The sequence below is a fragment of the Zootoca vivipara genome, chromosome 3 (assembly GCF_965207765.1).
Source record: "Zootoca vivipara chromosome 3, rZooViv2.hap1.1, whole genome shotgun sequence".
Taxonomy (NCBI): domain Eukaryota; kingdom Metazoa; phylum Chordata; class Lepidosauria; order Squamata; family Lacertidae; genus Zootoca; species Zootoca vivipara.
Window position 1 is genome coordinate 77,885,667 of NC_142586.1, and position 24,180 is coordinate 77,909,846.

General features: G+C 40.6%; 1 protein-coding gene across 7 annotated transcripts in view; it reads left to right on the top strand.

Annotated features, from left to right (window-relative positions):
• The first annotated feature begins 108 nt into the window (after positions 1-108).
• The window catches only part of CNST (consortin, connexin sorting protein), a 43,054-nt gene continuing 18,982 nt past the window's right edge, over positions 109-24,180 (top strand). Inside the window, exons 1-9 of one of the 7 annotated variants that reach the window (XM_088666500.1) lie at positions 174-314; positions 1,266-1,368; positions 3,243-3,337; positions 9,019-9,213; positions 13,652-14,060; positions 17,003-17,184; positions 17,993-18,023; positions 19,033-19,119; positions 19,474-19,588. In XM_088666500.1, coding sequence (XP_088522626.1) covers positions 13,706-14,060; positions 17,003-17,184; positions 17,993-18,023; positions 19,033-19,119; positions 19,474-19,588 — 770 coding nt within the window. In that variant the 5' untranslated portion in view covers positions 174-314; positions 1,266-1,368; positions 3,243-3,337; positions 9,019-9,213; positions 13,652-13,705. Of the gene's footprint in view, positions 315-1,265; positions 1,369-3,242; positions 3,338-5,048; positions 5,309-9,018; positions 9,214-13,651; positions 14,061-17,002; positions 17,185-17,992; positions 18,024-19,032; positions 19,120-19,473; positions 19,589-24,180 lie in introns of those variants that run through there. The other 6 variants (XM_088666499.1, XM_035108321.3, XM_035108329.3 and 3 more) reach the window with 6 other exon arrangements.

The window sequence follows — 24,180 nt, forward strand, 5'->3', positions numbered from 1 at the left end:
CGGCGCCCGCACGTGGGTGACCTTGCAGGGTACGAGGCCGACCAGCTTGCGCGGCACCCGGACGACTTTAGCGGCGGGGCTCGGGCAACCAGTTCCGTTTCCGGCACCGCTGTTGCTGGGGCGGCGCTCTAGTCTGCCTCTTCTCCGTGGTCGGGCTCCCTTCTAGGCGTTGCTGAGCTCTGTGGTGCTCACCTTCTCGCCGTTGCCGCCGGCGGAGTCTCCGGAGTCCGCAGCCGGGTCACAGGTAGCTTCGTTCGATGTCCATTCTGAGCCCAGCTGTGCCGGCGCGAGGGGCGAGGCGGCCGCGACCTCAGGTGAGTAGAGAAGGAAGCCGAAGCTGCCATAGCGGCCGCTGGCGGAATCCTCCTTCCTCCCACCTCCCTTAGGGGAGCCTCCGCGGGGTTGCGTGTTTTTCTGCCTCCTGAAATGAAAACCCGGGTTTTAGGGCGGCGTGAGCGGGGCAAGAAGAGGAGCGGGCAAGTAACGGAGGGACGGTGCGCGTGTGGCACAGGGTCTCCTTCGCGCCACCTGGGATTTTTTTTGGGGGGGGGGGGTTGCTGCTAGTTAGGCTGGAATGACTCGGAGGTGGGGGACGACGACGGGAAAGGTCTGCCCTGCGTGGGGAGAGAGTATCAGGATCATCCTTGGGTCTGGGGCGGCTGCCTTCCTCCCCACCCCATGAACGGCCAAAGCTAGCCAGTCGCTGTACTTGTTTCTTCGTTCCCACGTCCCTCTCTTGTGGATTCAATATCCTTGTTTTGAATTACTGTACGTGTGGGTTTTACGTGTAAGTTGTTAAGTCTGTTCCGAAGAGCGCCGGGCACGCTGTGCTCTCCCTTGCTTCGCCACGCTTCAGTCTCATCCTTCCTCTAAGGGAGCTCAGGGTGGGCACTGGGCAGGCTTTGGAGTTGTTGCCGTATTGTTTGTTTGTTTGAGCCAACCGAGATCACTACGTTAGTGATGTGGTTGTTGCAAGGTTACCTGGTCGACTTCAGAGCGGAGCGAGAATACTGGTTGGTACTGTATACAACTTTGGTCCATCTGGCCCAGTGACCTGTCTCTGGAAAGCGCAGAGATCTAGCCTGAATGAACGTATTGGTAAAATGTACACACAAGCACAATCACGTGTTCGTGTCTGAATGCAATTTTGCATGCTTTTCCCTAAATTGGGATGTTGCTGTGTAAGTAATGTTTGAAAAAAATAATGAACCGCATGAGGAATAATAACAGAGTGTTGTAATAATTACTTTTCCCTTATTTTAAAGATCTACCGGTATTCGTAACCACCTGACTTCTGTTGGGCTTTGGTTCTGTTAATATTCCCCTATTTATCAGATGAATGTAAGGGGTTGAAATAAAACTAGACAGGTAAGTGAGGTGTGTGACTAAGTGTTTACAATACTCAAGTACATTCCTAAACATAGTCTACATTCCTGATCGTTGTGTCCCTTCATAGTTGCCTGTGAGCTGCCCAGATCACTGTGTTTTATTACTCTAGCATCAGACTGACAAATGTTGCTGTAGGCCAGGGGTCAGCAAACTTTTTCAGCAGGGGGCCGGTCCATTGTCCCTCAGACCTTGTGGGGGGCCGGACTATATTTTGGGAAAAATATGAACGAATTCCTATGCCCCACAAATAACCCAGAGATGCATTTTAAATAAAAGCACACATTCTATTCATGTAAAAGCATGCTGATTCCTGGTCCATCCGCGGGCCGGATTTAGAAGGCAATTGGGCCACATCTGGCCCCCGGGCCTTAGTTTGGGGACCCCTGCTGTAGGCTAATGGGCCAAAGGGTTTTTGGTTTTTTATAGAAGAGGCTTAAATTTGGATCAAAAAAGGGAAAAAATTAGTTCCAAGGCTGGGAATAATCTGTCAGATAAAAATATGAGAAGGTGCATAGATGGCATCTGGAACTAAGTATACCCTCTTATCTAATCAATTTGTGGTGTTCTCAATTGAGGATTTTCTTTAAGAGCTATGCAGCTTGATAGTTGGAGTGATACTTCATATAAAGGGGAAATGGCTGAACGTTTGTTTCCTTTTAATTTGCTTTTTTTCTCTTGAATGGAAAACTTTGTTTTGATCTTTATTGCACAAAATGTACTCGTTATAAATCATTTTAAATTAGATCTCTTTGCAACAGGATATTGATAATGAAAATTGTGCCAACCAGTTGCTCAACTGCATGAGTATAGTACTGTACTGTAGTCATACTTGATTTTGCGTTATGCAGCAGGTCTAGTCAGATTCGTATTTCATATCAATTGTCTGATTCATATTAGCAGCCTTCTAAATGCTGGCTAAATATTTGCTTTTCTGCCTCTCTCTCTTTCCTCCAAATAGTTGATTTGTTCCTATATTCATACTGTTGGCATAGTTTCCAAAAGAACTATCCCTTTTTTCCTTTGCCTGCTTGAAGTAGTAGTAGGCTGGGATCCAAAGAATGCTGGCAGCTGATTTTCCATGCTCAATTAAGTTTTTGGACTTGTGTTTCTTAAAGAAAAGCATACTCTGCCATCAGTGTCACACAGCAACCCCCTTTCAAAACTGGGGGAACTTCTAAAGCTGTTTATGATGTGGCATGTATTCAAATTCAGAGTTCTCAAGTAAAAAAAGCAAAAAAAAGCTGTATTTTCTATTTTCCTTTCTTAAACTGAGATAGACAAGTACAGTAATGCATATATTCCAAATGGATCAGTCTAACTGTACTAATAAATGTTTAATTTGTAACATGCCTTGGGGAAATTGGTTTTAGATTAACTCTGTCCTATCTAGTAAGACAGCCTATCCCCTTGACTTGAATAAATTTCAAGCCTTACCATTTCTGTAAAGGCCTATGCTCTGCACATTTTGATCATGACTCACAAAAACTTATTAAAAGAAAACCCAACAGGGCTGTTACTGTTAGTCAATGGAAGTTTTTAGGCTTTCTGTCAGTACTGTAATGGTGATTGAGTTTGTTTCTGTACAGCACTTGTTATATACAGTACTACTGTTTGTAGAAATGAATAAAAATTCTTTGTAAATGGACTGTTGTTCAGAGCCCATCTCTTCGATATCTAAAGGTCAAAAGATTCACCCAGATGTACCAAGAGGATGAATTATCTCCCTCCATGTTAAGGAATAAAAACTAATTAGTATTGCATTCTGGAAGTTCTGCATTTCATTTGGTTGGTTATTTCTTATAAGATATATTTTAATTTACATTATTTCCCCCCTCTTATTTCTCTTTCGGCAGAATGAACAGATACCAGACAGCTCTGTATTAACTCTTTGTTGCCTAAAAGCATCTCCTTTCCCTTGCAATACCTTTGAGAACCATTTTGAAAAATGGTAAGTACTGTTCTCTGGGTTAGAAAGAACAAGACTCAAGGGAATGGTAAACATGCTTGTATATTTTAAATATTAAAATCAGTTGAACATTTTTCTTGTTTTTTGAAAATATCATTACACATATGAAATTAGAGAGATTAATAGTAATTTCTATGAATTTTTTTTTGCTTTTTTTATTGGCAAAGGCACGGCAATTTATACCGACTTTTGCCAACAGATAAAACTGTAGGAAGTAATTCAAGGGGTAAATAATATTGATACTTAAGATTTATCTCAGGCTTCCTCAACTTTGGCCCTTTAGATGTTTTGAGACTACAATTCCCATCATCCCTGACCACTGGTCCTGCTAGCTAGGGATCATGGGAGTTGTACGCCAAAAACATCTAGAGGGCCGAGGTTGAGGAAGCCTAATTTATCTTATGTAAGTAAGGATTATTCAATTAATCTATTATTATAATTAATTGTAAAGTATGGAAGCTGTTAGAACTGTAAGCCCTGGAAACTCTTTAACTATGGAGGTGCTGGTACTTAGGATCGAACATTCCTCCATGTCACCTCTCTCTTCAGGACTGGGCCTTGGCACTAGCACTAAACACGCATTAGGGGACCACATTCTTTTTATTATTATTATTACATATTTGCATGCTGCTGCTGCTGCTGGCCTCCTGGGTTTCAAGCACTTCCGCCAGTAGTTTCGCCACTCAATTGGTCATCCCTTTCCCTAATCTTCTGTACATTTTCCCTTCTTACCGATAGACTTTAGCCATGCAGTGAAGCTCTCATGGTGTAAAACTCATCAGTGGACCATTTCTTGTCTTGTTTCCAGCTTCTCCAAAAGCCTCTTAGATCTCTCTCTCTTTCTTTCTCTGCTTTAGCAGCTGTGCATGCTACGCCCTGCCCTGCCTATTGAGGCTGCATTCCTGGAACTGACCTCAACTTGACTTCTTGAGCAGAAATCCCTAAGTAAAGCATATTGATATGTTTTTCTTACTTGGGATGATCTACCCAGGAAAGTAGCATCTGCCCTGATTTTGCAGGGAGGGCGCTGATCCACCAACATAACAGGACCAATATAAAATGTTTGCGACTGAAAAACAGTGTGCTATGATTATTCATTTCAAAACATTGGCATGTGTTACACTGAGTATTCGTGATGTTATGATACCTCATGGAGAGAATTTGTAGCAGTGATAGTAATCAAAATATCTGACATTGATTATGTCTCTAGGCCATGTGACTTTAGTTGCAAACCTTCCACCTGCTGTTGTTTGTTTACATATCCCTTTATCCAAGGAGCATAATTTACATTAACCTTAGTTTATAACAACCCTGTGAGATAGGTTGAGTTAGAGACTAACCCAAGGTCGCACACATTGAGCTTCATGGCTAAGTTGGAATTCGAACCTGTGTGTCCCCAGCCCTAGCTTGGCACTCTTAACTACCATACCATGCTGGTGGTGAAAACTGTCATTTGTTATCACAGGTGGAACATGGGACTTAATGTTTGTGTGCATAGGAAGGCCTAAAGTCTGATCCTAAAGGCAGACCCTTAATTTTCTGAAAATCAGTATCGAGAAGCTCTGCCATATAAGGTTTAATCTTTCTACAAAATGGTTCATCCCAGCCCTATATAGTAATAGTAAATCTGTTCCTCTTGAAGTATGATTAAAATAAAGACTTGGATCTTAATTGTTCTTTCTGTGACTGGTAGGACTACTCCCACTTAAAGGAGACTTTGCATGTAGTGGAGGATCTCCCTGGCAGAAAAGAGGAGGCCATTTTTGGCTGTTTTTACTTCAAACTGGAAAATCCTTTCAAAAAGGAAGGAGAAATAAGCACAGGAAGTCCCCCATTCTGCTGGTGAGAGTGTTCTGCGAACAGAACTTTGATCACATTAGTGGAAAGGAGTCCAGCCATGGTATTTTACAATCCTTTGAAGGATGAGAAACATCCCACCCTTCTAAGATTCAGGTCTGTTGACATACATCAGATTTTTCTGTAATAGTGTGTTCAATAAGAATTTGTATATGTGTTCAGAGAAAGAGATAGGCACTCTTTAGAAATGAAAACAAACACTTAGCCAGAAGGAAGGTCAGTATTTGCTGTTGCACGCAATACTTTGTTTACTGAAACCATATGTCATGGCTTTTGAGAATGGTTAAATTAAAATCTAAACAAAACAGTAGGAATCAATAATGGTTCCAATTGTGCATCAATAGAATTTTAAATTATTTTTTTAATATTGAAACTTAGAGGTAATACATGATCCCCAGATAATAAAGGCAAAGCTCTAGATCCTATTAAGTGTAAAATGTTAATACTGAAAGAAAAGAAAATGGTATCTTTGAAGAAGCTTTTGGTATGCAGGTTCCTGAACTATAAGAGCACTTCATCAAACAAAATGAAAAGATACGTCATTTTCAGCTATATTTGGAGCACATTTATATACCAAGCAAATATCATGGGTCATATAATTTAATAATAGGGTTGCTACTTCTTACATCAGACAACTGTACATTGTCCTTTACGTTAAAAGTTGAAGCAGCAAAAAAGGCAGCAGCTGCTCTTCCACAGCCATAACTCCTTCATCCCTCACCTGCTTTGCAGCCATTTTTTGTTACGAAGATGCTCAGTTCAGCTGGCACTTTGCATATGCCCTAAAACACCTTTAGCTTCACAGGTGACTGAAATGAGCAAGACCAAGAAAGCAAATCTGGTTGCATATTGGCTGTCCTCATTTATTTATAAGTCTTTGGACTGGGATGAGCAAGAACTGCAAATGTATGCTAAAGCTTATCTGTGCACCTGATCAATGTGCTAGCTGCTGATACAGTACAAGTATCCTCCTCCATTTTGAACATTAATTAGCCCACATGAAACAGTAGTCTCCTTCCAACTGGCACAGCCCTACTGTTGACTTTAATTGGTGTAAATTATTAAGTTATGTTTCTCTACCTCTTTGTTTTGCATGTGGGACGGCCTTGTTACGCAAGTTGAAACGTGGTATGGCATGTTGTGATTGACACATGACATTCTCCTTTGCCAAATCATACTGCTGTGGGAAGCATGTATTGTCCTACCTCGTGTTGTTGGCATAACACCTTTTATCTAAGCATCCTGTCTTTATCTCAGTCTAATCTTCCATCTCAGAAACAAAATTCTTTATTTCATTTAAAGATTGCATTATTAAGTCTTTCTTTGTCCTCTCATCACTTAAGCTGCTCCACATTTTGCTGAAGTGTGCTCTTTTCCTTGCCTCTCTTCTATGTTATGTTCTTTGGGTTAGTCAAATCGCACAGTGCAGGCCTCAAGAACAACAAATGAAAGTACCTTTGTTCTATCCCCCCAGATCATCACCAGTATTCTTGATGACACAAAGTTTGCCTTTCAGTAACTAAACTTGTGCCTCTAGCTGCTCTGACAACTTTAGTTTATGCCTATGATTCCAAATCCTTGGATCATGCTGAAATTCTGTTTCTCCCTCTCCTAACATGTAATTATTAGTGTTTCGCTCCTTCCATTTCTCTGCCAGTTTCTTAAATCTAACTATCTTTCTGCTCTCACGTGGCCCAAGCCTGTGTCTTTTGCAATCAGGCATTCCTCAGGTGTTTCTAATGCCACTTCCTGTTTCCTGCAGCAGTAAGAATTCTCCACCCTATTTCTGTCTCTCTTTGTGAGAAGCAATGTTAGCAGACAAAGGGTAACCATGTACTCTTCAATCATAGGCACCAACACCTAGCTTCAGTGCCTCAAATATTTTTTTGAGGGGCTGGGCCCCCTCAATATCAAAGGACGTTGCATGTGCAGACACCTCACACCTTCTGGAGAAGCTGGTGCCCTTCTTGTCAATAATTACTGAATTTGGGCAATTCAAGCTGCAAAAGTCATGTCACTCTTTAAAACCATGTCTTCTATCATGTCTTTCCCCATCTCTACTCCATGGTCCTCCACAAGTATCCCACACAGGAGAAGGCCTGGGGTTACATTATGCTGCCACTCTTGATTAAATGATTGGGAGCAGACCATAGAATGACAATGCTGCTCCTTCATGAATTCTGTTCTTCTTCCCTTGTTTGTTGTATAGCATTGTGTCTGCATCAGTGATAATATCTGCATCAATCATCTGCATAACTAACACTTCTACAAGTGTCATGCAGTGCCTGTACTGCGTTCGTTAGTTATCACACCTTACTTTGGAACTCCAAACTGACATTAGGCAGGTGCCATCATTATATTCTTTAGATGCTTGCTGAAAATATTTGTGTTTCGGACAGCGTGTTCAGACGCATGATTGGTTGCATTCGTTTATTTATGAGTTTATAAGCTCTGTTTTGATTTTTAAAGACGTTTAGAATGGAGTATAACATGAGAATAAAATGTTTCACTGTGTTTGATTGTTTTTAGATGTTTTTATTACTAAACGACGAAACAACAACAAAATTACAAATATATTTGCTGCCTTTGGGAGGGAAGGGTAGGATGTAATTTTGATAGATAAATAGATAAGGATTAAGTTTGAAGATCATATGATTTTCAACTTACACGTAGCACAGTTAGTATAAAACGTATTGCTGCATATTTTCTACATTTTGAAGGGAGCTCAGAATTTGTATGTTCAATTCAAGCTCAGGAGAAGGGGGAGTGAAGAAATAAGGAGCTTACTTCCCAAAGAGTTTACAGAGCAGTATTTGTACTCTCAGCACATTATTTTGTGGAGAGAAAACATCCAGCTGACATAAACAGTCAAGAGGTTAGATTACGGAGATTTTCTGATAGCGAGCATACTCACTAATGAGATTGTACATAACACAATCATCTCATGATGAGAGAAACTACTAATGAGGCCGCATTGTGGGGCTGTTGCACTGAGTGGCTATTATCTCTGTTGGAAAGTTGGACTGGAAAGAGATTTTGCAGCCTAAATACTTCTTTTTCCTCTGTCTCTCCCCCGCACCCCTTAGCAAAACAATCTGGAGCAATTCCCATTGAATATCCCTATCTTTATAATGATGATCTTGGTTTATTGATTGTTGAGAATTATTCTTAATTTTACGAAGGTGGCATTGTGTGTTTTTAAATCATCATCATTATTAAACCAGTGTAAATGTTGTGTGCTTCATTTATGTAGTGCACTTCATTTTGTAGTGCACATGTTGTGCAATTTAGTATAAATGAGACTTTATTGGTTAATCGTATTTCAGATTATTAGCCAGAATAATCTGAGATTTTCCTGCTAAATCCCTTAACCAGAAGTATTGGGCTAAGCAAATGATTTGTTAGTAGCCTGTTGAGGATATATGGATTAACTTGTATATATTTTTACCTTAATTTCATTATGTGTAAAATAGGGACAGCACTTGGTTTTTTTTGTGGTCTTTAATCCGCATATGAAACAACAGGTGTCAAATGTTAGTCAAGGTTCAGCAGTTTTGCCATGCAGCTGAGAGACCAAGAGCCAGATGTTTATTTCTCTCCCCATATACACACTTGTGGTTCATTAGCCTAATCTGGGTTCAGAATACAAAATTTCCTTAAATCCTATTCCTGTTCATATAAAAGTGTTGATAAGAGAGACAGAGTTAAAGTATTTGTTTTAGTGAAACACCCTTAATTGCAGGCCCCCCAATAGATCACTATTTTTCTTCCATCATATGAATTGTTGTTGTTGTTTCATCGTTTAGTCATGTCTGGCTCCCCGTGACCCCATGGACCAGAGCATGCCAGGCACTCCTGTCTTCCACTGCCTCCCACACATCATATGAAGAGCCAGTACCAATAAAAAACCAACCCTGCCTCTTACAGAGCATATTGTGGAGTTTAATTCTTCAGGGTGCAATGAAGAGCTGCTCGGTATAATTAGGCTAAAACAGAAAAAGGTTTGTGCCACATTGCAACCAATTGAAATATCACAAAGTAATGAGCAAGTTTTTGCGAACTTGTCTTCAGATTAGATGTGAAGGGGAGGAAGGGTGAGGATACTGCTGGGTGAGATTTTTAAAAAGCCCAGTCTGCAAATCTGCAGCCATTTTAATATGGAATAGAGGTGCTCTGTAGACTGAATTAGGCTGGATCATTCCTGATGCAAAAAAAAAAAAAAAGTATTGGGTTATTACTTATAAGTACGTACTTACTTATTTATTTAATTACTAAATTTATATGGCCATGCAACAACACGTTACCTGGGTGGTTTTACAAATAATTAAAATAATATTTTAAAACCTACTAAATGCAGGGTGGAAATCTTTCTAGTACAGAGTACAAGTTACACATTAAAATGCAACTGATACAGTAAGATGTTTGTTTAAAAGGCTACTTGTTTAAAACGTCTGTGTGAATCAAAAGCCCTTCACCTGACACCAGGGTCAGCCCTTTCATAAGCCACGTTGAGCCATGTTCCATAGGCGGTGAACATGCCCTCTCATATATTGCATGCAGGACCACATAACCACTCAATGGTTGTGGCACACTGGCCAGCAATCAGGTAGGCTGGTCGCTGCTATTACTATTTCAGTCCCCTCTCTCCCAGTGAGCTCCCTCCCATTTCTCACATAATGTCTGTGCCACCGCTATCTGCCATAAGATTTAAAGTTAGTGAAAACACATAAATGACCTAAAGCAAAACACAGTATACCCATACCACAACCCCTCTGCTGGGCACAACAGTGAAGAGGTGACAAGTTCTTAGGTGGCACATTCCCTGGTGCTGAAAATAAGACATGTCAGACCAATCTGATTTCTTTTTTTATGGAATCACAAACTTGGTGGATCAGGGACATGCTGTGGGCATAGTGTATCTTGATTTCAGTAAGGCTTTTGACAAAGTACCCCATGATATCGCAAGGAAATTGGTAAAATGTGGGTTGAACTGTTAGGTGAATTTGTAGTTGGTTGACTGAACCCAAAAAGTACTCATTAGTGGTTCCTCATCATCCTGGAAAAGGTGACAAGTGGGGGTGCCACAGGGTTCTGTCCTTGGCCCGTTATTGTTCAACGTCTTTATAAATGACTTGGATGAAGGAATTGAGGGGATGCTCATCCAATTTGCAGGTGACACCAAACTGGGAGGGATAGCTAATGCCGCAGAAGACAGAATCAGAATTCAAAATGACCTTAACAAATTGGAGAACTGGGCGCAAGCTAACAAAATGAATTTCAGTAGGGACAATCATAAGGTTCTGCACTTAGGCAGGAAGAACCAGGTGCACAAATATAGGATGGGGTACACCTGGCTTAAAAGCAGTACATGTGAAAAGGATCCAGGGGTATTGGTGGACCACAAGCTTAACATGAGTCAAAAGTGTGATGCAGCAGCAAAGAAAGCTAATGGTATTCTAGGCTGCATCAACAGTACAGTGGAACCTTGGTTTATTAACATCTCGGTTTATGAATTTTCGGTTTACGAACGCCGTGAACCCATCTGGAACGGATTGATTCACTTTCCATTACTTTCAATGGGAAAGTTCGCTTCAGTTTATGAACGCTTCAGTTAAAGTACTCCGCAGACCGTCTGGAACAGATTAATCCACTTTCCATTACTTTCAATGGGAAAGTTCGCTTCAGTTTATGAACACTTCAGTTTATGAACAGACTTCCGGAACCAATTGTGTTCATAAACCGAGGTACCACTGTATAGTGTCCAGATCAAGGGAAGTAATAGTGCCACTCTATTCTGCCTTAAACCACACTTGAAATACTCTGTCCAATTCTGGGCACCAAAATTTAAGAAGGATGTTAACAAGCTGGAACGTCTGCAGGGGAGGACACAACCAATATGATCAAAGGTCTTGAAACTAAGCCTTATGAGGAGCGCTTGAAAGGCTGGGTATGTTTAGCCTGGAAAAGAGGAGATTGAGAGGAGATAAGATAGCCATCTTCAAATATCTTAAGAGCTGTCACATGGAGGAGGGAGCATGCTTGTTTTCTCCTGCTTTGGAGGGTAGGACTTGAACCAATGGCTTCAAGTTGCAAAAAAGGAGATTCCGACTAAACATTCGAAAAAACTTTCTGATAGTAAGAGCTGTTCACCAGCGGAACAGATTCCCACGAGAGGTGGTGGACTCTCCTTCATTGGAGGTTTTTTAGCAGAGGTTGGATGACCATCTGTCATGGATGCTTTAGCTGAGATTCCTGCATTGCAGGGGGCTGGACTAGATGACTCCTGGGTCCTTTCCAACTCTATGATTCTATAATAATGTTGCGCCAACTGCTTTAGTGAGCATGTTTGCTGGTATTTGCTCATGCTCAATCATCCTTGCTAATAAGCAAGGAAATTTACCAAACAACACCCAGGTAGAATAGCTTGAGCAAGTTCACTTAGTAAGCGGCTAGTGGTTCAGCAGGAAATGTTAGTCAGCCTTAGCTAACTGGAAAGCTTTGCTGGAACAAATATACTAGAGCAGGCATCCCCAAACTGCGGCCCTCCAGATATTTTGGCCTACAACTCACATGATCCCTAGTTAACAGGACCAGTGTTCAGGGATGATGGGAATTGTAGTTCAAAACATCTGGAGGACCGAAGTTTGAGGGTGCCTGTACTAGAGGAAGTAAATGGGAAGATGAGTTAGATTCAGTAAAGCTAACGGTACAATAAATAAAAGATACACACTGGATACTATCAGCTTCAGTTTAGAAGTCAGAATATAGCTTTTTAAGTAGTGTAAAATGTGAAATAATTTAACTGAATTAAAAACTACTGCTTAGATCCAGACTAAGCTCCCATTGGCAAGAGTGTCCCATATCTGCTCGTATGCCCTGCATGCTAGAGTGTTTTACAGCACTGCACTATTAAGATTGCAGCTTGTCCTATTCTGCTGTCTTGTTTCCTGAACTAACAAGCCTTGGGTGGGTGGGTGAATCAGTAAATAAACAAATAAATAAAGCTTTCTGGTTTATAGATTATATCCCGTGTTGATCATATTCAGAAAAGACCCACCAATATATTGCTTTCGGTAGGTTTGCTCTGAATATGACTTGGTTAAATATCTCCCATTTGTATGTGAAGTGGGTGTTCAAAGATCACAGATGTTCATTTGTTTAAGTACAGTCTTGCCTGATTTCCTCTTTGTTAGGCAGTCATTTAAGTATTTCTGCTTCATTTTCCTCCATTGTAAAAAAAAAAGAGTGTAAAAGCCAATGCCTGCTTATGATAGCAGTTGTGATGTTTAAGGTTTGCAAAGTGCATCACAAATGTGTAATTCATTTAATTGCTAAATGTTCAGACTGTTAGGACAATTTTCTTAATTATATGGAGGCCCTTTCTTTAGCTAGTCATATTGTTGTTAAATAGCAGATTTTCGATTAGTGGGTGGATATGGCTAATCTAGGTAATTTGTAGTTTTAACAAATATACATCTGCATATTTCTGAGTGTTAAGCTTTTATTTGAATTTACTACTCCACAAAGTATGGTGCTGGTATTTTACCACTGAATGCTACTCTTCTTGGATTAAGTTGCCAGAATGATATGTACAGCAGAGGCGGGTTTAGGGGAGCTAGACCAGTTCAGTTGTACTGGGCATGGAGCCTTAGGGACGTCACAACTATGATATAGAATGACAGGTGAGAAGTGGGGGTACTGAATATTCCCGTCACACAGGGCACCACTGAAATATGAAACTGTAAAGTCTGCCAATGTACACAGTTTAGTTTACTCTCATAAAATCATAGAATTGTAGAGTGGTAAGGGGGCCCGAGGGTCATCTAGTCCAATCCCTTGAACCTCTTTGACTAGCCTTGTGGAAAAACAGAATCCACAAAAGTTAAAGGCCTGCAAAAAAAACATTGCTTGCCTCTGGAGGAGAGTCAGCACCTGGTTTCCGTGGGGAACTGTCCTGTGTTGATGCCTGCCATGTTCCCAGTTAATTTCCCGCACAGCCTGGCACTCTGAGCAGCACAAGATGACCCCTTTTTATATTCCACAGTGTGCCATACAGTGTCACTCTGGGGCATTGTTGGGAATCAAAATGGTGCCAGTCCCCTCAGCTGCCTGGCTCTGCTGCAAGGTCAGCCCTTCAGGGCCCACTGACAGAGGAGGGAGCCCATCAGATATCACCCTGTGCTGCTTGCAGAGGAGTGTCCGAGGAGTACTGGAGGAATGACAGAGCTCTCGTCAGTCCTTTGCCAACCTGTTCTCATTGCCTGGGTGGAATTCCATGCACTCGCTTACATGCGGTTCCTGATTGCCTATCCTATGGTAACCAGGCTAGTGCTTAAATACAAGGCTAGACGGTATAATCTAATATAGGTAGGTAGTCAAAACATGACTTGGATTTTGATTATTATAAATCTCAATGCCTTTCCCCCCTCCCCTTTCTAGAGCTGAAGATAATTTGTGCTAAGTGGATATAAAGTTCACTCTAGGAACGCTCTAATGGATGACAGGGAATCTCCTACAAATGACCTGCAGTTAAGTTTACAAGGCTCACTTCGTACCGACACACTTCTGGAAAAGATCAAAGCTTGCTTAGGTTCTTCACCAGATGAAAATGAAAATCAGCTTAATGGAAGCAAGCACGATACTCTGAAAAGCAGTGACGACACAATGGGAAAGGTTGAGCAGGACAGCATAAATAATAATGAGGATAGCGGAGACTACACGTCCTCCTGCCAAGAAGATGAAAGTGATAAGCCATCTAGAAGCTTCGCTGCAGATGAAATGCTCATTTTAGAAAAAGGTGGCTCTGAAAAGAGGAGTTCAAGGAAAACGAAAAGTTCCAGCAGGAAAGGTACAGCAACTTCCACAATATACAACATTTTGTTTGCTCATAGTACAGGCCTTTAACCTATAACGTGACTTGGGTGTATCTCCTCCTATGATTACTGTTCTCAAAAAGTGTGGTCTTTCTATATCTTCTCTACAAGGCCACTACCTTCCCAGCCAACTCTGCAATCATGACAGGTGAAGCATGCACCTAGAATGCGTTCACCTAGAAGGCAAACATTAACAAGCCGTTTTCTTACAAGAGAAAGTGGTGTTTGAAGAGTAAATGCTATTAAAAACTAATTTTTGTTTTCAATCGATAAAAATAATAGGAAGGAATTTCAGTGTCATACTGATTTAATCGCTCTGTCAGTGCAAGCGTTTCTGCTTGCCAGGTAGAGTTATCTGCCGGGAATCTGAGGTGAGATGCCCATGTAGCAGAAGTTGCCCCCAGTTCTAGTCGCCACACAGAGGCAGCTTAAGGTCTAAAATAGTTTATTTCATGGCCAAGTTCACACACCACACTCAGGTCCATGGTTTGCTTCTCTCCCAACAAGCCGCAACCAATATTCAAGCTTGTTACTGGTTTACAACTTGTAGCTCGTTTTTTGGGGGGGGGGGGTAGGCAGTGAGCCTGGATTCAGACAAAATGGCAGGCCAGACTCTGGCTTGCTTGTTTATGGTGCAGTGACAGTAACAACAGGGGAAGTGTGAGATGAGAACTCCTGAGCAGCATGCTCCAAAACATTCTTCACATTAAACCATAGTTAGCTTTAAATGTGGTTTAATGTGACCTATAAAGCAAGCCATACAGCAAATATAATAAATGTAATGTGTTGAATACACCTAAACCTTTGCCATCTGCAACTCCCTTTCATGATACTTCTTCCATGAAATCTGTCACACCCTCTTTCATAAGGTGTTAGTTAACCCTTTTTATTTTCTGCCTCTGTATGATTTTCTACACTGTATGAAATGAATTCTGTTGAACATATTTTTTTTAATGGCAGTCTCTCATCTTCGTCATCCGGTTAGATGGCGTTACCATATTAAGAAGTACTGAACTTGCAAATACTTGGGATGTATAGAAATGGGTATATGATAAGTTCATATTTCCATTTTGAATACTGTCTTGTGGAAACTAAGTAGAAAGACAGCTAATTAACTGCTTAAAATAAGACAATTTAGATTTGCATAGTTGAAGACTGAAAAGATACTTTTCATACAGTCTAAGCTCTACTACAGTGTTAGCTTGGCCTGTCATCTGAACTAGGAATCATAGATTATAACAAATTTTGGTTAGTTTCAAAGCATGCCAACTTAAAACTGAGATTTCTGAAGCTGGCTTCTTAGCCAACACAAAGGGTTTAGTTTTGCTCTAATTAATACATTCTTGTTCATTTGACCTGTCAATCTTCTTGTTTTGAGTTTGTTTTTCACCTATCAGCTGTGGTTTCTGTGACCAGATAAAAATGAGATGTCACATTTATGTATGTAAAGGCAATGCATGTTTGTTTTCAGGAATGTAGAGATTTCAAGGGAGCGCAGTGTTTGCACAGTGTAATAAATAAGTCAAGGGTTGAGCTGAGCAACAATCTTCTGTAGTATCTTTTCCTAAGAAAGAATACTACTGTTGTCTTACAGATCTGTCTTAGGAACCTAATTGGGTCAGTTCCATTCTGAGAATTCACATTAACTCTAAATTCTTCCTGTACCAAAAACAATTTTCGGCGCTGTTCAACAAATGCTGTATGTTTATGTAAATGTTTATGATGTGGATAAAGAGAAACAGATATTTTAGTCTCCCAACAGGTGGAACAATCAAGTTAAAGATTAAGCTAGTGATTGCAAAGGGATTAGATGTAGAATTCAAAACTGGTGATCTGTGGTGTATGTTGGAAAACAGAAACAAGAAAGGAGGGAACTTAACAGGTGCTAGGAAAGGGTTTGTAATGATGAAATGCTTTCGTTCTCTGTACCAGAAAATGCCCAAACAATGAGGGCACATGTTCTTTTGTCTTGTGTTGTAGGTTTGTGTCTTCCAAGAGTAGGTACAGGTGCTTTTTGTATTCTGCTCTTTTTATCTGTGTTGGTAGTGGCTTTTATAACAATAATTGTAGTTTTATAATTACGTTGATGAGACTAGCTTTCAGGTAGTGGTCCTGAGTAAGGACCATAAAGGTTGTTGTTGTCGTTTAGTCGTGTCCGACTCTTTGTGACCCCATGGACCAGAGCACGCCGGGCACTCCTGTCTTCGCCAGGCACTTCCTGTACTGCTGAATTTTTTCAGCCTGAACTATATTAATTCAAACAGGAGTGACGGGGGGAATGGTTGTAAAATTTAGTCAATATTTGCATCAACAACACTGTGAAATCAATTTCCCATAAAGTTAATTTTTTTCTTCCATTTTAAGTTTATTTGAATGCCACTTCCATCATTATATGCAACACTCACAATTAGCTTCACGAATGGCTTTGGAATATCTGAAATATATCTGAAAGATATTCCAAAGCATGATAGCACTTTTAAACAAATGGTAATTTGGCATGGCACAAGCATAGTGAAGGTCACACGTTGCCATGAAAATAGTCAATTCTTTTGAAGGTAATATTTTTATGCCATCTCTAATACAATATTTTATAGTTTACTGGAATAAATCCTGGCTCTTGTTAATAGTACTTCTTGACTAATGCTCCTTTGGGGTCACTTTTGACCCCAAAGGAGCATTAGTCAAGAAGTACTATTAAGCTATACCCATTTTGTAGCCAATGTGGCCTCTTTTGCTACAGCCCATTTCCCTTCCTAAATGGCCCTTGACCCCCAGAGTGGCTTTCCATGGGCTCAGGGAGGAGAGATGGGAAGTCCCCCTGTGTGAGCAGATGTTTGCCCATGCAATTTTGAACAGAACCCTATATGTTTAAATGTTTCTGAGACTCCACAACTGTTCTTGTTGAACTCTTCTGCAGCAGCTAAGCAAGAGAAGACTGGCATTACAGCAACAGGTTCTACATCAGATGAAGATGGAAACAAGACCAATGCAAACTTTCCCCAAAAGGATCCAACCCAGACTTTGCAGGCCCTCTTCTCTCTTCTTCGAGAAGAATTTGAGCAGATGGATTCAAGAGTCCTCCCCCTGTGCCTCCATGAGGTAGTAAAAAAAGACCTATCTTGGTTTTTCTGTGGCCATACTATGAGAGATTTTATCAGCTGAAATAATGGAGAGCCACTGCCAGTCAATATGAGCAGTATTGAGTTAGGGTGACCAGTGGTCTGTAAGGCAGTACCCTATGTTCCTAGTCCCATTGATTTATGTGGGAGCGAATTTAGTCTGGATCCAACCCATTAGATTGTTGAGGCACCTTAAAAACAAGGAAACCTATCATGCCATAAACTTCTGTAGACCAAAGACTGTGATGAAATGTGGATTGGTCCATAAAAGTTTATGGCACAATATATTTGTTAGTATTTAAGATGCCATAGTAGTTAAATACCCCAAGTATTTGCTTTCCAGGTGTGTGTGTGTGTGTGTGTGTGTGTGTGTGTGTGTAGAAGGTTATAATCCTGAGGACTGCAGCAGAAGTTCTTGAAGATGTAGAGGTTGGAAAGTATATAAACTTTGTGGCTATAACTCTTCTCTCTCTGTATATGTGCTGCTTTGATAAAATGAGTAGAAAATAAATTTAGTGCAATCATCTATACACGCTTACTCAAAAGTGTTCACTGGAACTTAATCTCAGATCAGTGTGCTCAGGACTACAATCTTAATTTATTGCATATATGAAACATCCAAACATATATAATCTCGCTTCTCACAAATAGTATATTCAGCCATGGTTCAGGGCACAACATTCATGTACATTTTTGGCAGGGTATAGATTCTGGAGGATGATATAAAGGGTGATAATGGTATAATAAATATCTGAAAATGTTAGTTGCTTCTTTGCTTTCTGTTGCAGATTGCTGAAACGTATTTTCAAGATGGAGAATGTATCCTTTTTAAAATCAAGATTGATTTATATGCCATTGCCCTCAGCATATGGCTGAAGGTTTCCAGCAACAGGTCTGGTTAAAGCCAAAGTGGAAAAATTATGATTATTTAAGTGCAGTTATTCATATTTCTTAATTTCCAGGGCACACAACTATAAATATGAAATTGTTATCTCAAATGTGTAAAGAACAGTGTAAAAAAACAAAAAACAAACCACTAAGGTGTTGTTCATGAGCCATGAGTGTACATGAGCTTGTTCAATCTAGCTTAAGAGCTTGAATCTAATATAGGAGGTGCTTGCATTTAGTCAGGCTTTGCATAGATTCAGTGTGGTATAGTGGTTAGAGTGCTGGACTAAGACCAAGGAGACCAGGGTTCAAATCCCCAGTCAGCCATGTAACATAAGATGTTGATTGCTGCTTAGATTTTCCTCTTTTGCACTTGCAGTCTGAAGAGATTGATTATGTTGGTGCTATTTGCTAGCTTTCGCCCCTTAATTCTAGATGTGCAATCAAAAACTGAGAAGCTTTTACCGTTGAAAAAGAAATTTATTTCATTTTTTAATTTGGTCATTTGAAGAAATAAGAGCTTCCAGGTGGTACTTGGTTGTATTTTTTCCATTAAATCGAGCAACTTTAAATGTGAATGGCAAATTACTGCTGGAAACACTCATCCTAGGAATTCATTGCCCAAAAAAGGAAAACTTTCTGACTGCAGGGGGAAACGATTAAGAGAGTTGATTAGTGGGTCCATGTAGCGCCTGCATGCCAAGTTTTGAGCACAATTATGAATTATATCTATGCTGTGCTTTTTTCTGGGGGGGGGACGACGCAGGGGTATGCATACTCCTAAACATTTTGTGAATCTAAGTTTGGCCTCATTGAGGGGCAGTATTTCAATATGAGTAGGAAAATGAGAGTACTCCTAAAAAAAAAATTTAGGGAAAAAAACACTGTCTATGCTCGACTGTCATTCTGTGTCTGCATTTTCCTTTAGTTTTTTATTCAGATGAGAAAGCCATGAAATTTATTCAGCTTGAACGGTTATATCATGAGCAACTACTTGCAAATCTTTCTTCCATACAACAAGAGTGGGGTAAGTGTGTCATAGAGTTGGGAAATCTCTTGTTTTTATTATAATAGAATAAGTCGTGGGTTGCAAAATAAAAATAGCTGCACATTTCCCTAGTGGTGACTGTTGTGTGTAGGCACAGTGATCAGTGGTTGTTCTTTATTTTATCATGATATATTTTCCTTGAAAAGGAACATCATTATTTTCAGTTAGGTTTCTGGCTTTTAATGGACTATTGCAGTTATTCTGTGCTGTAATATTTGTTTTTCCATTATGTTGAATCCACTTTGTCTAGAGGTTATTCAAAACATTTTGTTTTTGAAGACACTGAAATATTTTTAATATACAAAAATATAAAATGATGGTGTCTTGTTGCAGAAAAAAAATGGAAAGCAGCAGCATCTAACGAGGTTCCAGCTCTAAAACGTTCTGCTAAAGTCCTGAATAATGAAGAGTTAGACAAACTTGCTAAACTTTGCACATCACATCAAGAGTAAGTATTAAAAATAATAATACAGTGGAACCTCGGTTTATGAACACCTCGGTTTATGAATTTTCGGTTTATGAACACCGTGGACCCATCTGGAACGGATTAATTCATTTTCCATTACTTTCAATGGGAAAGTTCGCTTCGGTTTATGAACGCTTCAGTTTATGAACAGACTTCCGGAACCAATTACACCCATGCTTCAGTTTATGAACGCTTCAGTTTAAGTACTCCGCGGACCCGTCTGGAACGGATTAATCCACTTTCCATTACTTTCAATGGGAAAGTTCGCTTCAGTTTATGAACGCTTCAGTTTAAGTACTCTGGAACGGATTAATCCACTTTCCATTACTTTCAATGGAAAAGTTCGCTTCAGTTTATGAACGCTTCAGTTTATGAACAGACTTCCGGAACCAATTGTGTTCATAAACCGAGGTACCACTGTATTAGTTCAATTAGTTCAATTTTCTTTTTGTGTGTGTTTTGTGTGGGAAGCAATGTGTAGAAAGAAAATGCCCATAAAGAACTGTTTTTTTTAATTATAAAAAAAGACAGCTGCCTTCCCCAGCGCTTATAATATTGGATAGCTTTAGCATACTCAGGAATCAAAAGTTTTGTGTCTCTTTTGTAGGAAATATATACTTTTTTGTGCATTCTGCAATCTCCCAGGTTTGTGTGGCCCCAATGAACACTTGACTGTTTTCTTTTAAAAGCAGAATAAAGTGATTGAAACTGTTTAGATTTTCAAAAGCCACTTGCCAACTTAGCACAAAGAGCTGATGCTCAAAGGGAGAAAATGTAAAAAAAACAAAACAACACCCCCCCCCAAAAAAACCCCCACTAAGCATGAATTCTGGGCTGTGACTGGATTTTTAGATTAATTACTTTATTTTCTTTGCTTGTAATACTTGTGCATTGTTGTATTTCTTGATAAGAAAATTTTAAAATTATTAGAAGATGAAATTGTCAAAATCTTCATGTTCTCAATTCAAATACCGTGTTAGGAATCCTCCAAAACAATGGTTTGGAAGAATAAAGAATATATGTGCAATGGGCTCCCTTTTCTTTCCAAGGTTGCCTAACCATAGTTTTGCTGTTGCAGCTGAATAGTGCAAATTGTGTTTAACATTAACCATGGTTTCCACATCTTAACTGATTACTATGATTAGTGCTAACCAGAAAGGGGAAGATGAAATTGTCATGTGACAGAGGAGGTTCGATCACATGGTTTGGAAGATCACTAACCGTTTACCCAAATTGACTGCTGAAGATAAGTGTTTTAAATTCAAAGTTTGGTGCCTGAAGTATTTCTAAGTTAATCAAACATGAAGGAGACTCCCACTTTCATGTGTTTTTATACCACTTAAGACGGTCTCTGATGAGTTAACAAAATAGCAAATACAATTAGAATGTATAAGAAGCAATGAAACTGAGAAACTACAATATAATATAATACAATGCACTGTAATACAACTACAATATAAAACAATAAGATGCTCCCAAGATAAAATCATAGCAGCACATTTTGAAAACATCTTAAGATCCAAGGGTCCTTTCCCTCTTGTCAAAGGCACATCCTAGCCCAAAACATGCAATACTCCCCCCCCCACTAACGCATCACACCCAATTCTGACTCATACAGGTAACTTGCAACTTGCACACATTTAACTTGAGAGCATTACGATTTATATGCTTGGCAGGAAAAAAATGGAAAGGGTGTGAGGGGGGGGGATGACTTTGGCAATCCCACCCACCATTTAACTCAATGTGTTTTCACTATACGTGATTTTGGCTTTACACACTATCCCCAGAACGCAACCCCCACGTATTTGAGAGTCGCCTCAAATACGTTTACAGAAATCACGTAATATATGTTGCTCATTCAATATCATTCTATTTACACACCTCACACACATCTACCAGTGGACATAAACATACCATCTACCCAGTTTTAATCTCTGTGCAGTATGGTTCAGTGTCGGTTTCCCACTTTTTCAGCCATAATTGTTCCTGTTTCTTCACTATCTTCTAGCGCAAATGCTTGGACCCAGAGAGTAAGAATACATTGGAAGCACTAAGTTTCCAGGCCAATCCTAGAGTGGAGCAGATGATATTTGCTCCTGGGGATGAGTTAGTCACCGGCACACAGTTCTTTTTACAGACAGCTGGCTTGAGGCAGTTGGAATGCTCACAGCCGCCAATGTCAGTAGTGATTCTTGCTGGCTGTGCCTGCATGGTGGTCTTGGTAATGCACACCAGGTCACACTCAAATCCAAGATCAAAGTGTGGATTATATTTGCTTGATCAGGAGTTAAACAGCTGCAGACTTCATGGGTGACTGACAGAACTTTTTGGGTACAATGAATTGGTTGAAATGCCAGAAGAGGACACAGGCACTAATTGTCTGTGTGGTCCCCTTCTTACAGGTACCATCCAACTCCATACTTATTACATATTGGATCATGTTATGTACACCTTTTCTGAGTCAGTTACATTGGCTGCCTATTAATTTCCAGGCCTATTTCAAGGTGCTGGTTTTTGTCCTTAAAGAATAGTTTGGGACCACATTATCTGAAGGATCACCTACACCTGTATGAACTTACCCAAGCATTAAGATAATCATTGGAGGCTCTGCTCACTGGCCTACCAGCAAGAGCCATTCATGGTTGCCCCACATCTTTAGGTGTAATAATAATAATTTATTATTTATACCCCGCCCATCTGGCTTGGTTTTCCCAGCCACTCTGGGCAGCTCACAACAGAATACATTAAAAACACGATAAAACATCAAACATTAAAAACTTCCCTAAACGGGGCTGCCTTCAGATGTCTTCTAAAATTTGGATAGTTGTTTATTTCCTTGACATCTGATGGGAGGATGTTCCACAGGGCAGGCACCACTACCGAGAAAGCCCTCTGCCTGGTTCCATGTAACCTCACTTCTTACAGTGAGGGAACCGCCAGAATGCCCTCGGCGCTAGACCTCAGGTCTAAGGCAGCTTCACATATTTAACAATAGAGAAAATGTTGAACACTTAATACTGATTATCCCAATACCAGTGTTGGGAACACACACCAAATTTGCTAAGGGGACTGGGCGGAGTGGAGAGTCAGTCAAATAGCCCAGGAGAGCTTATGACGTGAAGAAGAAAGTATACAGGAATCTTACTTCCACAAAGGGGAAAGGTTGGTACTAAACCTTTTCCCCACCTTCCACGTTTCTGCTTGACAGGTTGCCTATCATGTCTCCTATATGCCACTTTGATTTTGTTTCCTCCTATTACCCTTTCTCACCTCTATCATGTCCCTGCCCCCTCCTCATTACCTGCCACTGTTCCGGCCTTCCAACATTCCTGTTAAATTACCTTTCTCTACCCTAGTTCTTCGGTCCCCATACTTAACTCTTATTGCTGTATCCTTCACCGTGTCATTCATGTACTGGCTGAACCGTCCACTGCTGCCTTCCTTCCTTCCCCACCCCCTGCTTTTCTACCATTATTAACACTGTCGCACAAACCCCCAAAGTAACTATTTAAACTCCAGCCCATGTTTAATGAGAAATGTATTTTTAGCTATTAGATTTCTGGCTGCCCCAGAAAGCCTCATCTTCTCCAATGTGAGGATTGTTAAAATGGGTTAAGGGGGGAAATACTCTGTCTGGTTTTCTGAGTTCCATTCCTAATTGCATGAGCGCTGGAGATTCTCCCTCTTCCACTCATGTCCTGCCTTCCCCGTTGAAAGCTGTTCTGGGAAACTTACGCTGGCCAAAATTATGTCCTTGGCATGACTTGGCTTCTTTTGTGCTGCTGTTATGAGGTAGACTTTTTCCACTGTTCTTTTTGTGTACTACAGTACTGTAGCATAAAAACCTGAGAGTGATGTAATACAAATATCACCCTGGCCAAAAATTCACTAGGTGGCTTTCAGACAAACCACTCCCAACCCCTGTCTGACGTATGGGGATAATACTGGCCTACATTACAGGATTGTTGTAAAGTTTGATGAGAAAGCATGTGTTTTTGAGAAATAAAAATATCCAGTTTTGAGCCTTCTGTAATAGTCAGTGTATTGGTTTTTAGCTTCCTGTGTGTTGTAGATATCCACTGTAATGTGGTGGGCTTAGAATGGGGAAATGCGGGTTTAAATCCCTGCCTTTCCTTGAAACTCACACACAGAGCAATCCAAACCCCCTTGTGCCAGGCAGGAATGGGGTAGACTGGTTAGAGATATCCCTCCAGCCTGCTCTCCTGGCCTCTGGTGGCTTCATGCTGGCTGCAGAGTGATGCCAGTGTCATTCTGCTGATGAGGGGCTCCCTTTTCACCTGCCAAATGTGTGGGCTGGCAGATGTGCCACTGCCAGCATCCCCACTGGTGGCAGGCAACAGAAAGCCCCAAAACAGGACATTCCGAGGGTGAAGAGAAGGCAGGGCTGAGCTGGCTGGGGAACCACCTTATCCCAAACTGGCCCTCCTGCCGTCACATGACAGCATTGAGTTCAATCTGGTTCTGATCAAAGGGCAATCTGCCTGCCTTTCCACTTCAATCACTATGCACAGCAGGGCTATGGATGCAGTGCTAGTCCCAGCACCCCCATTTAG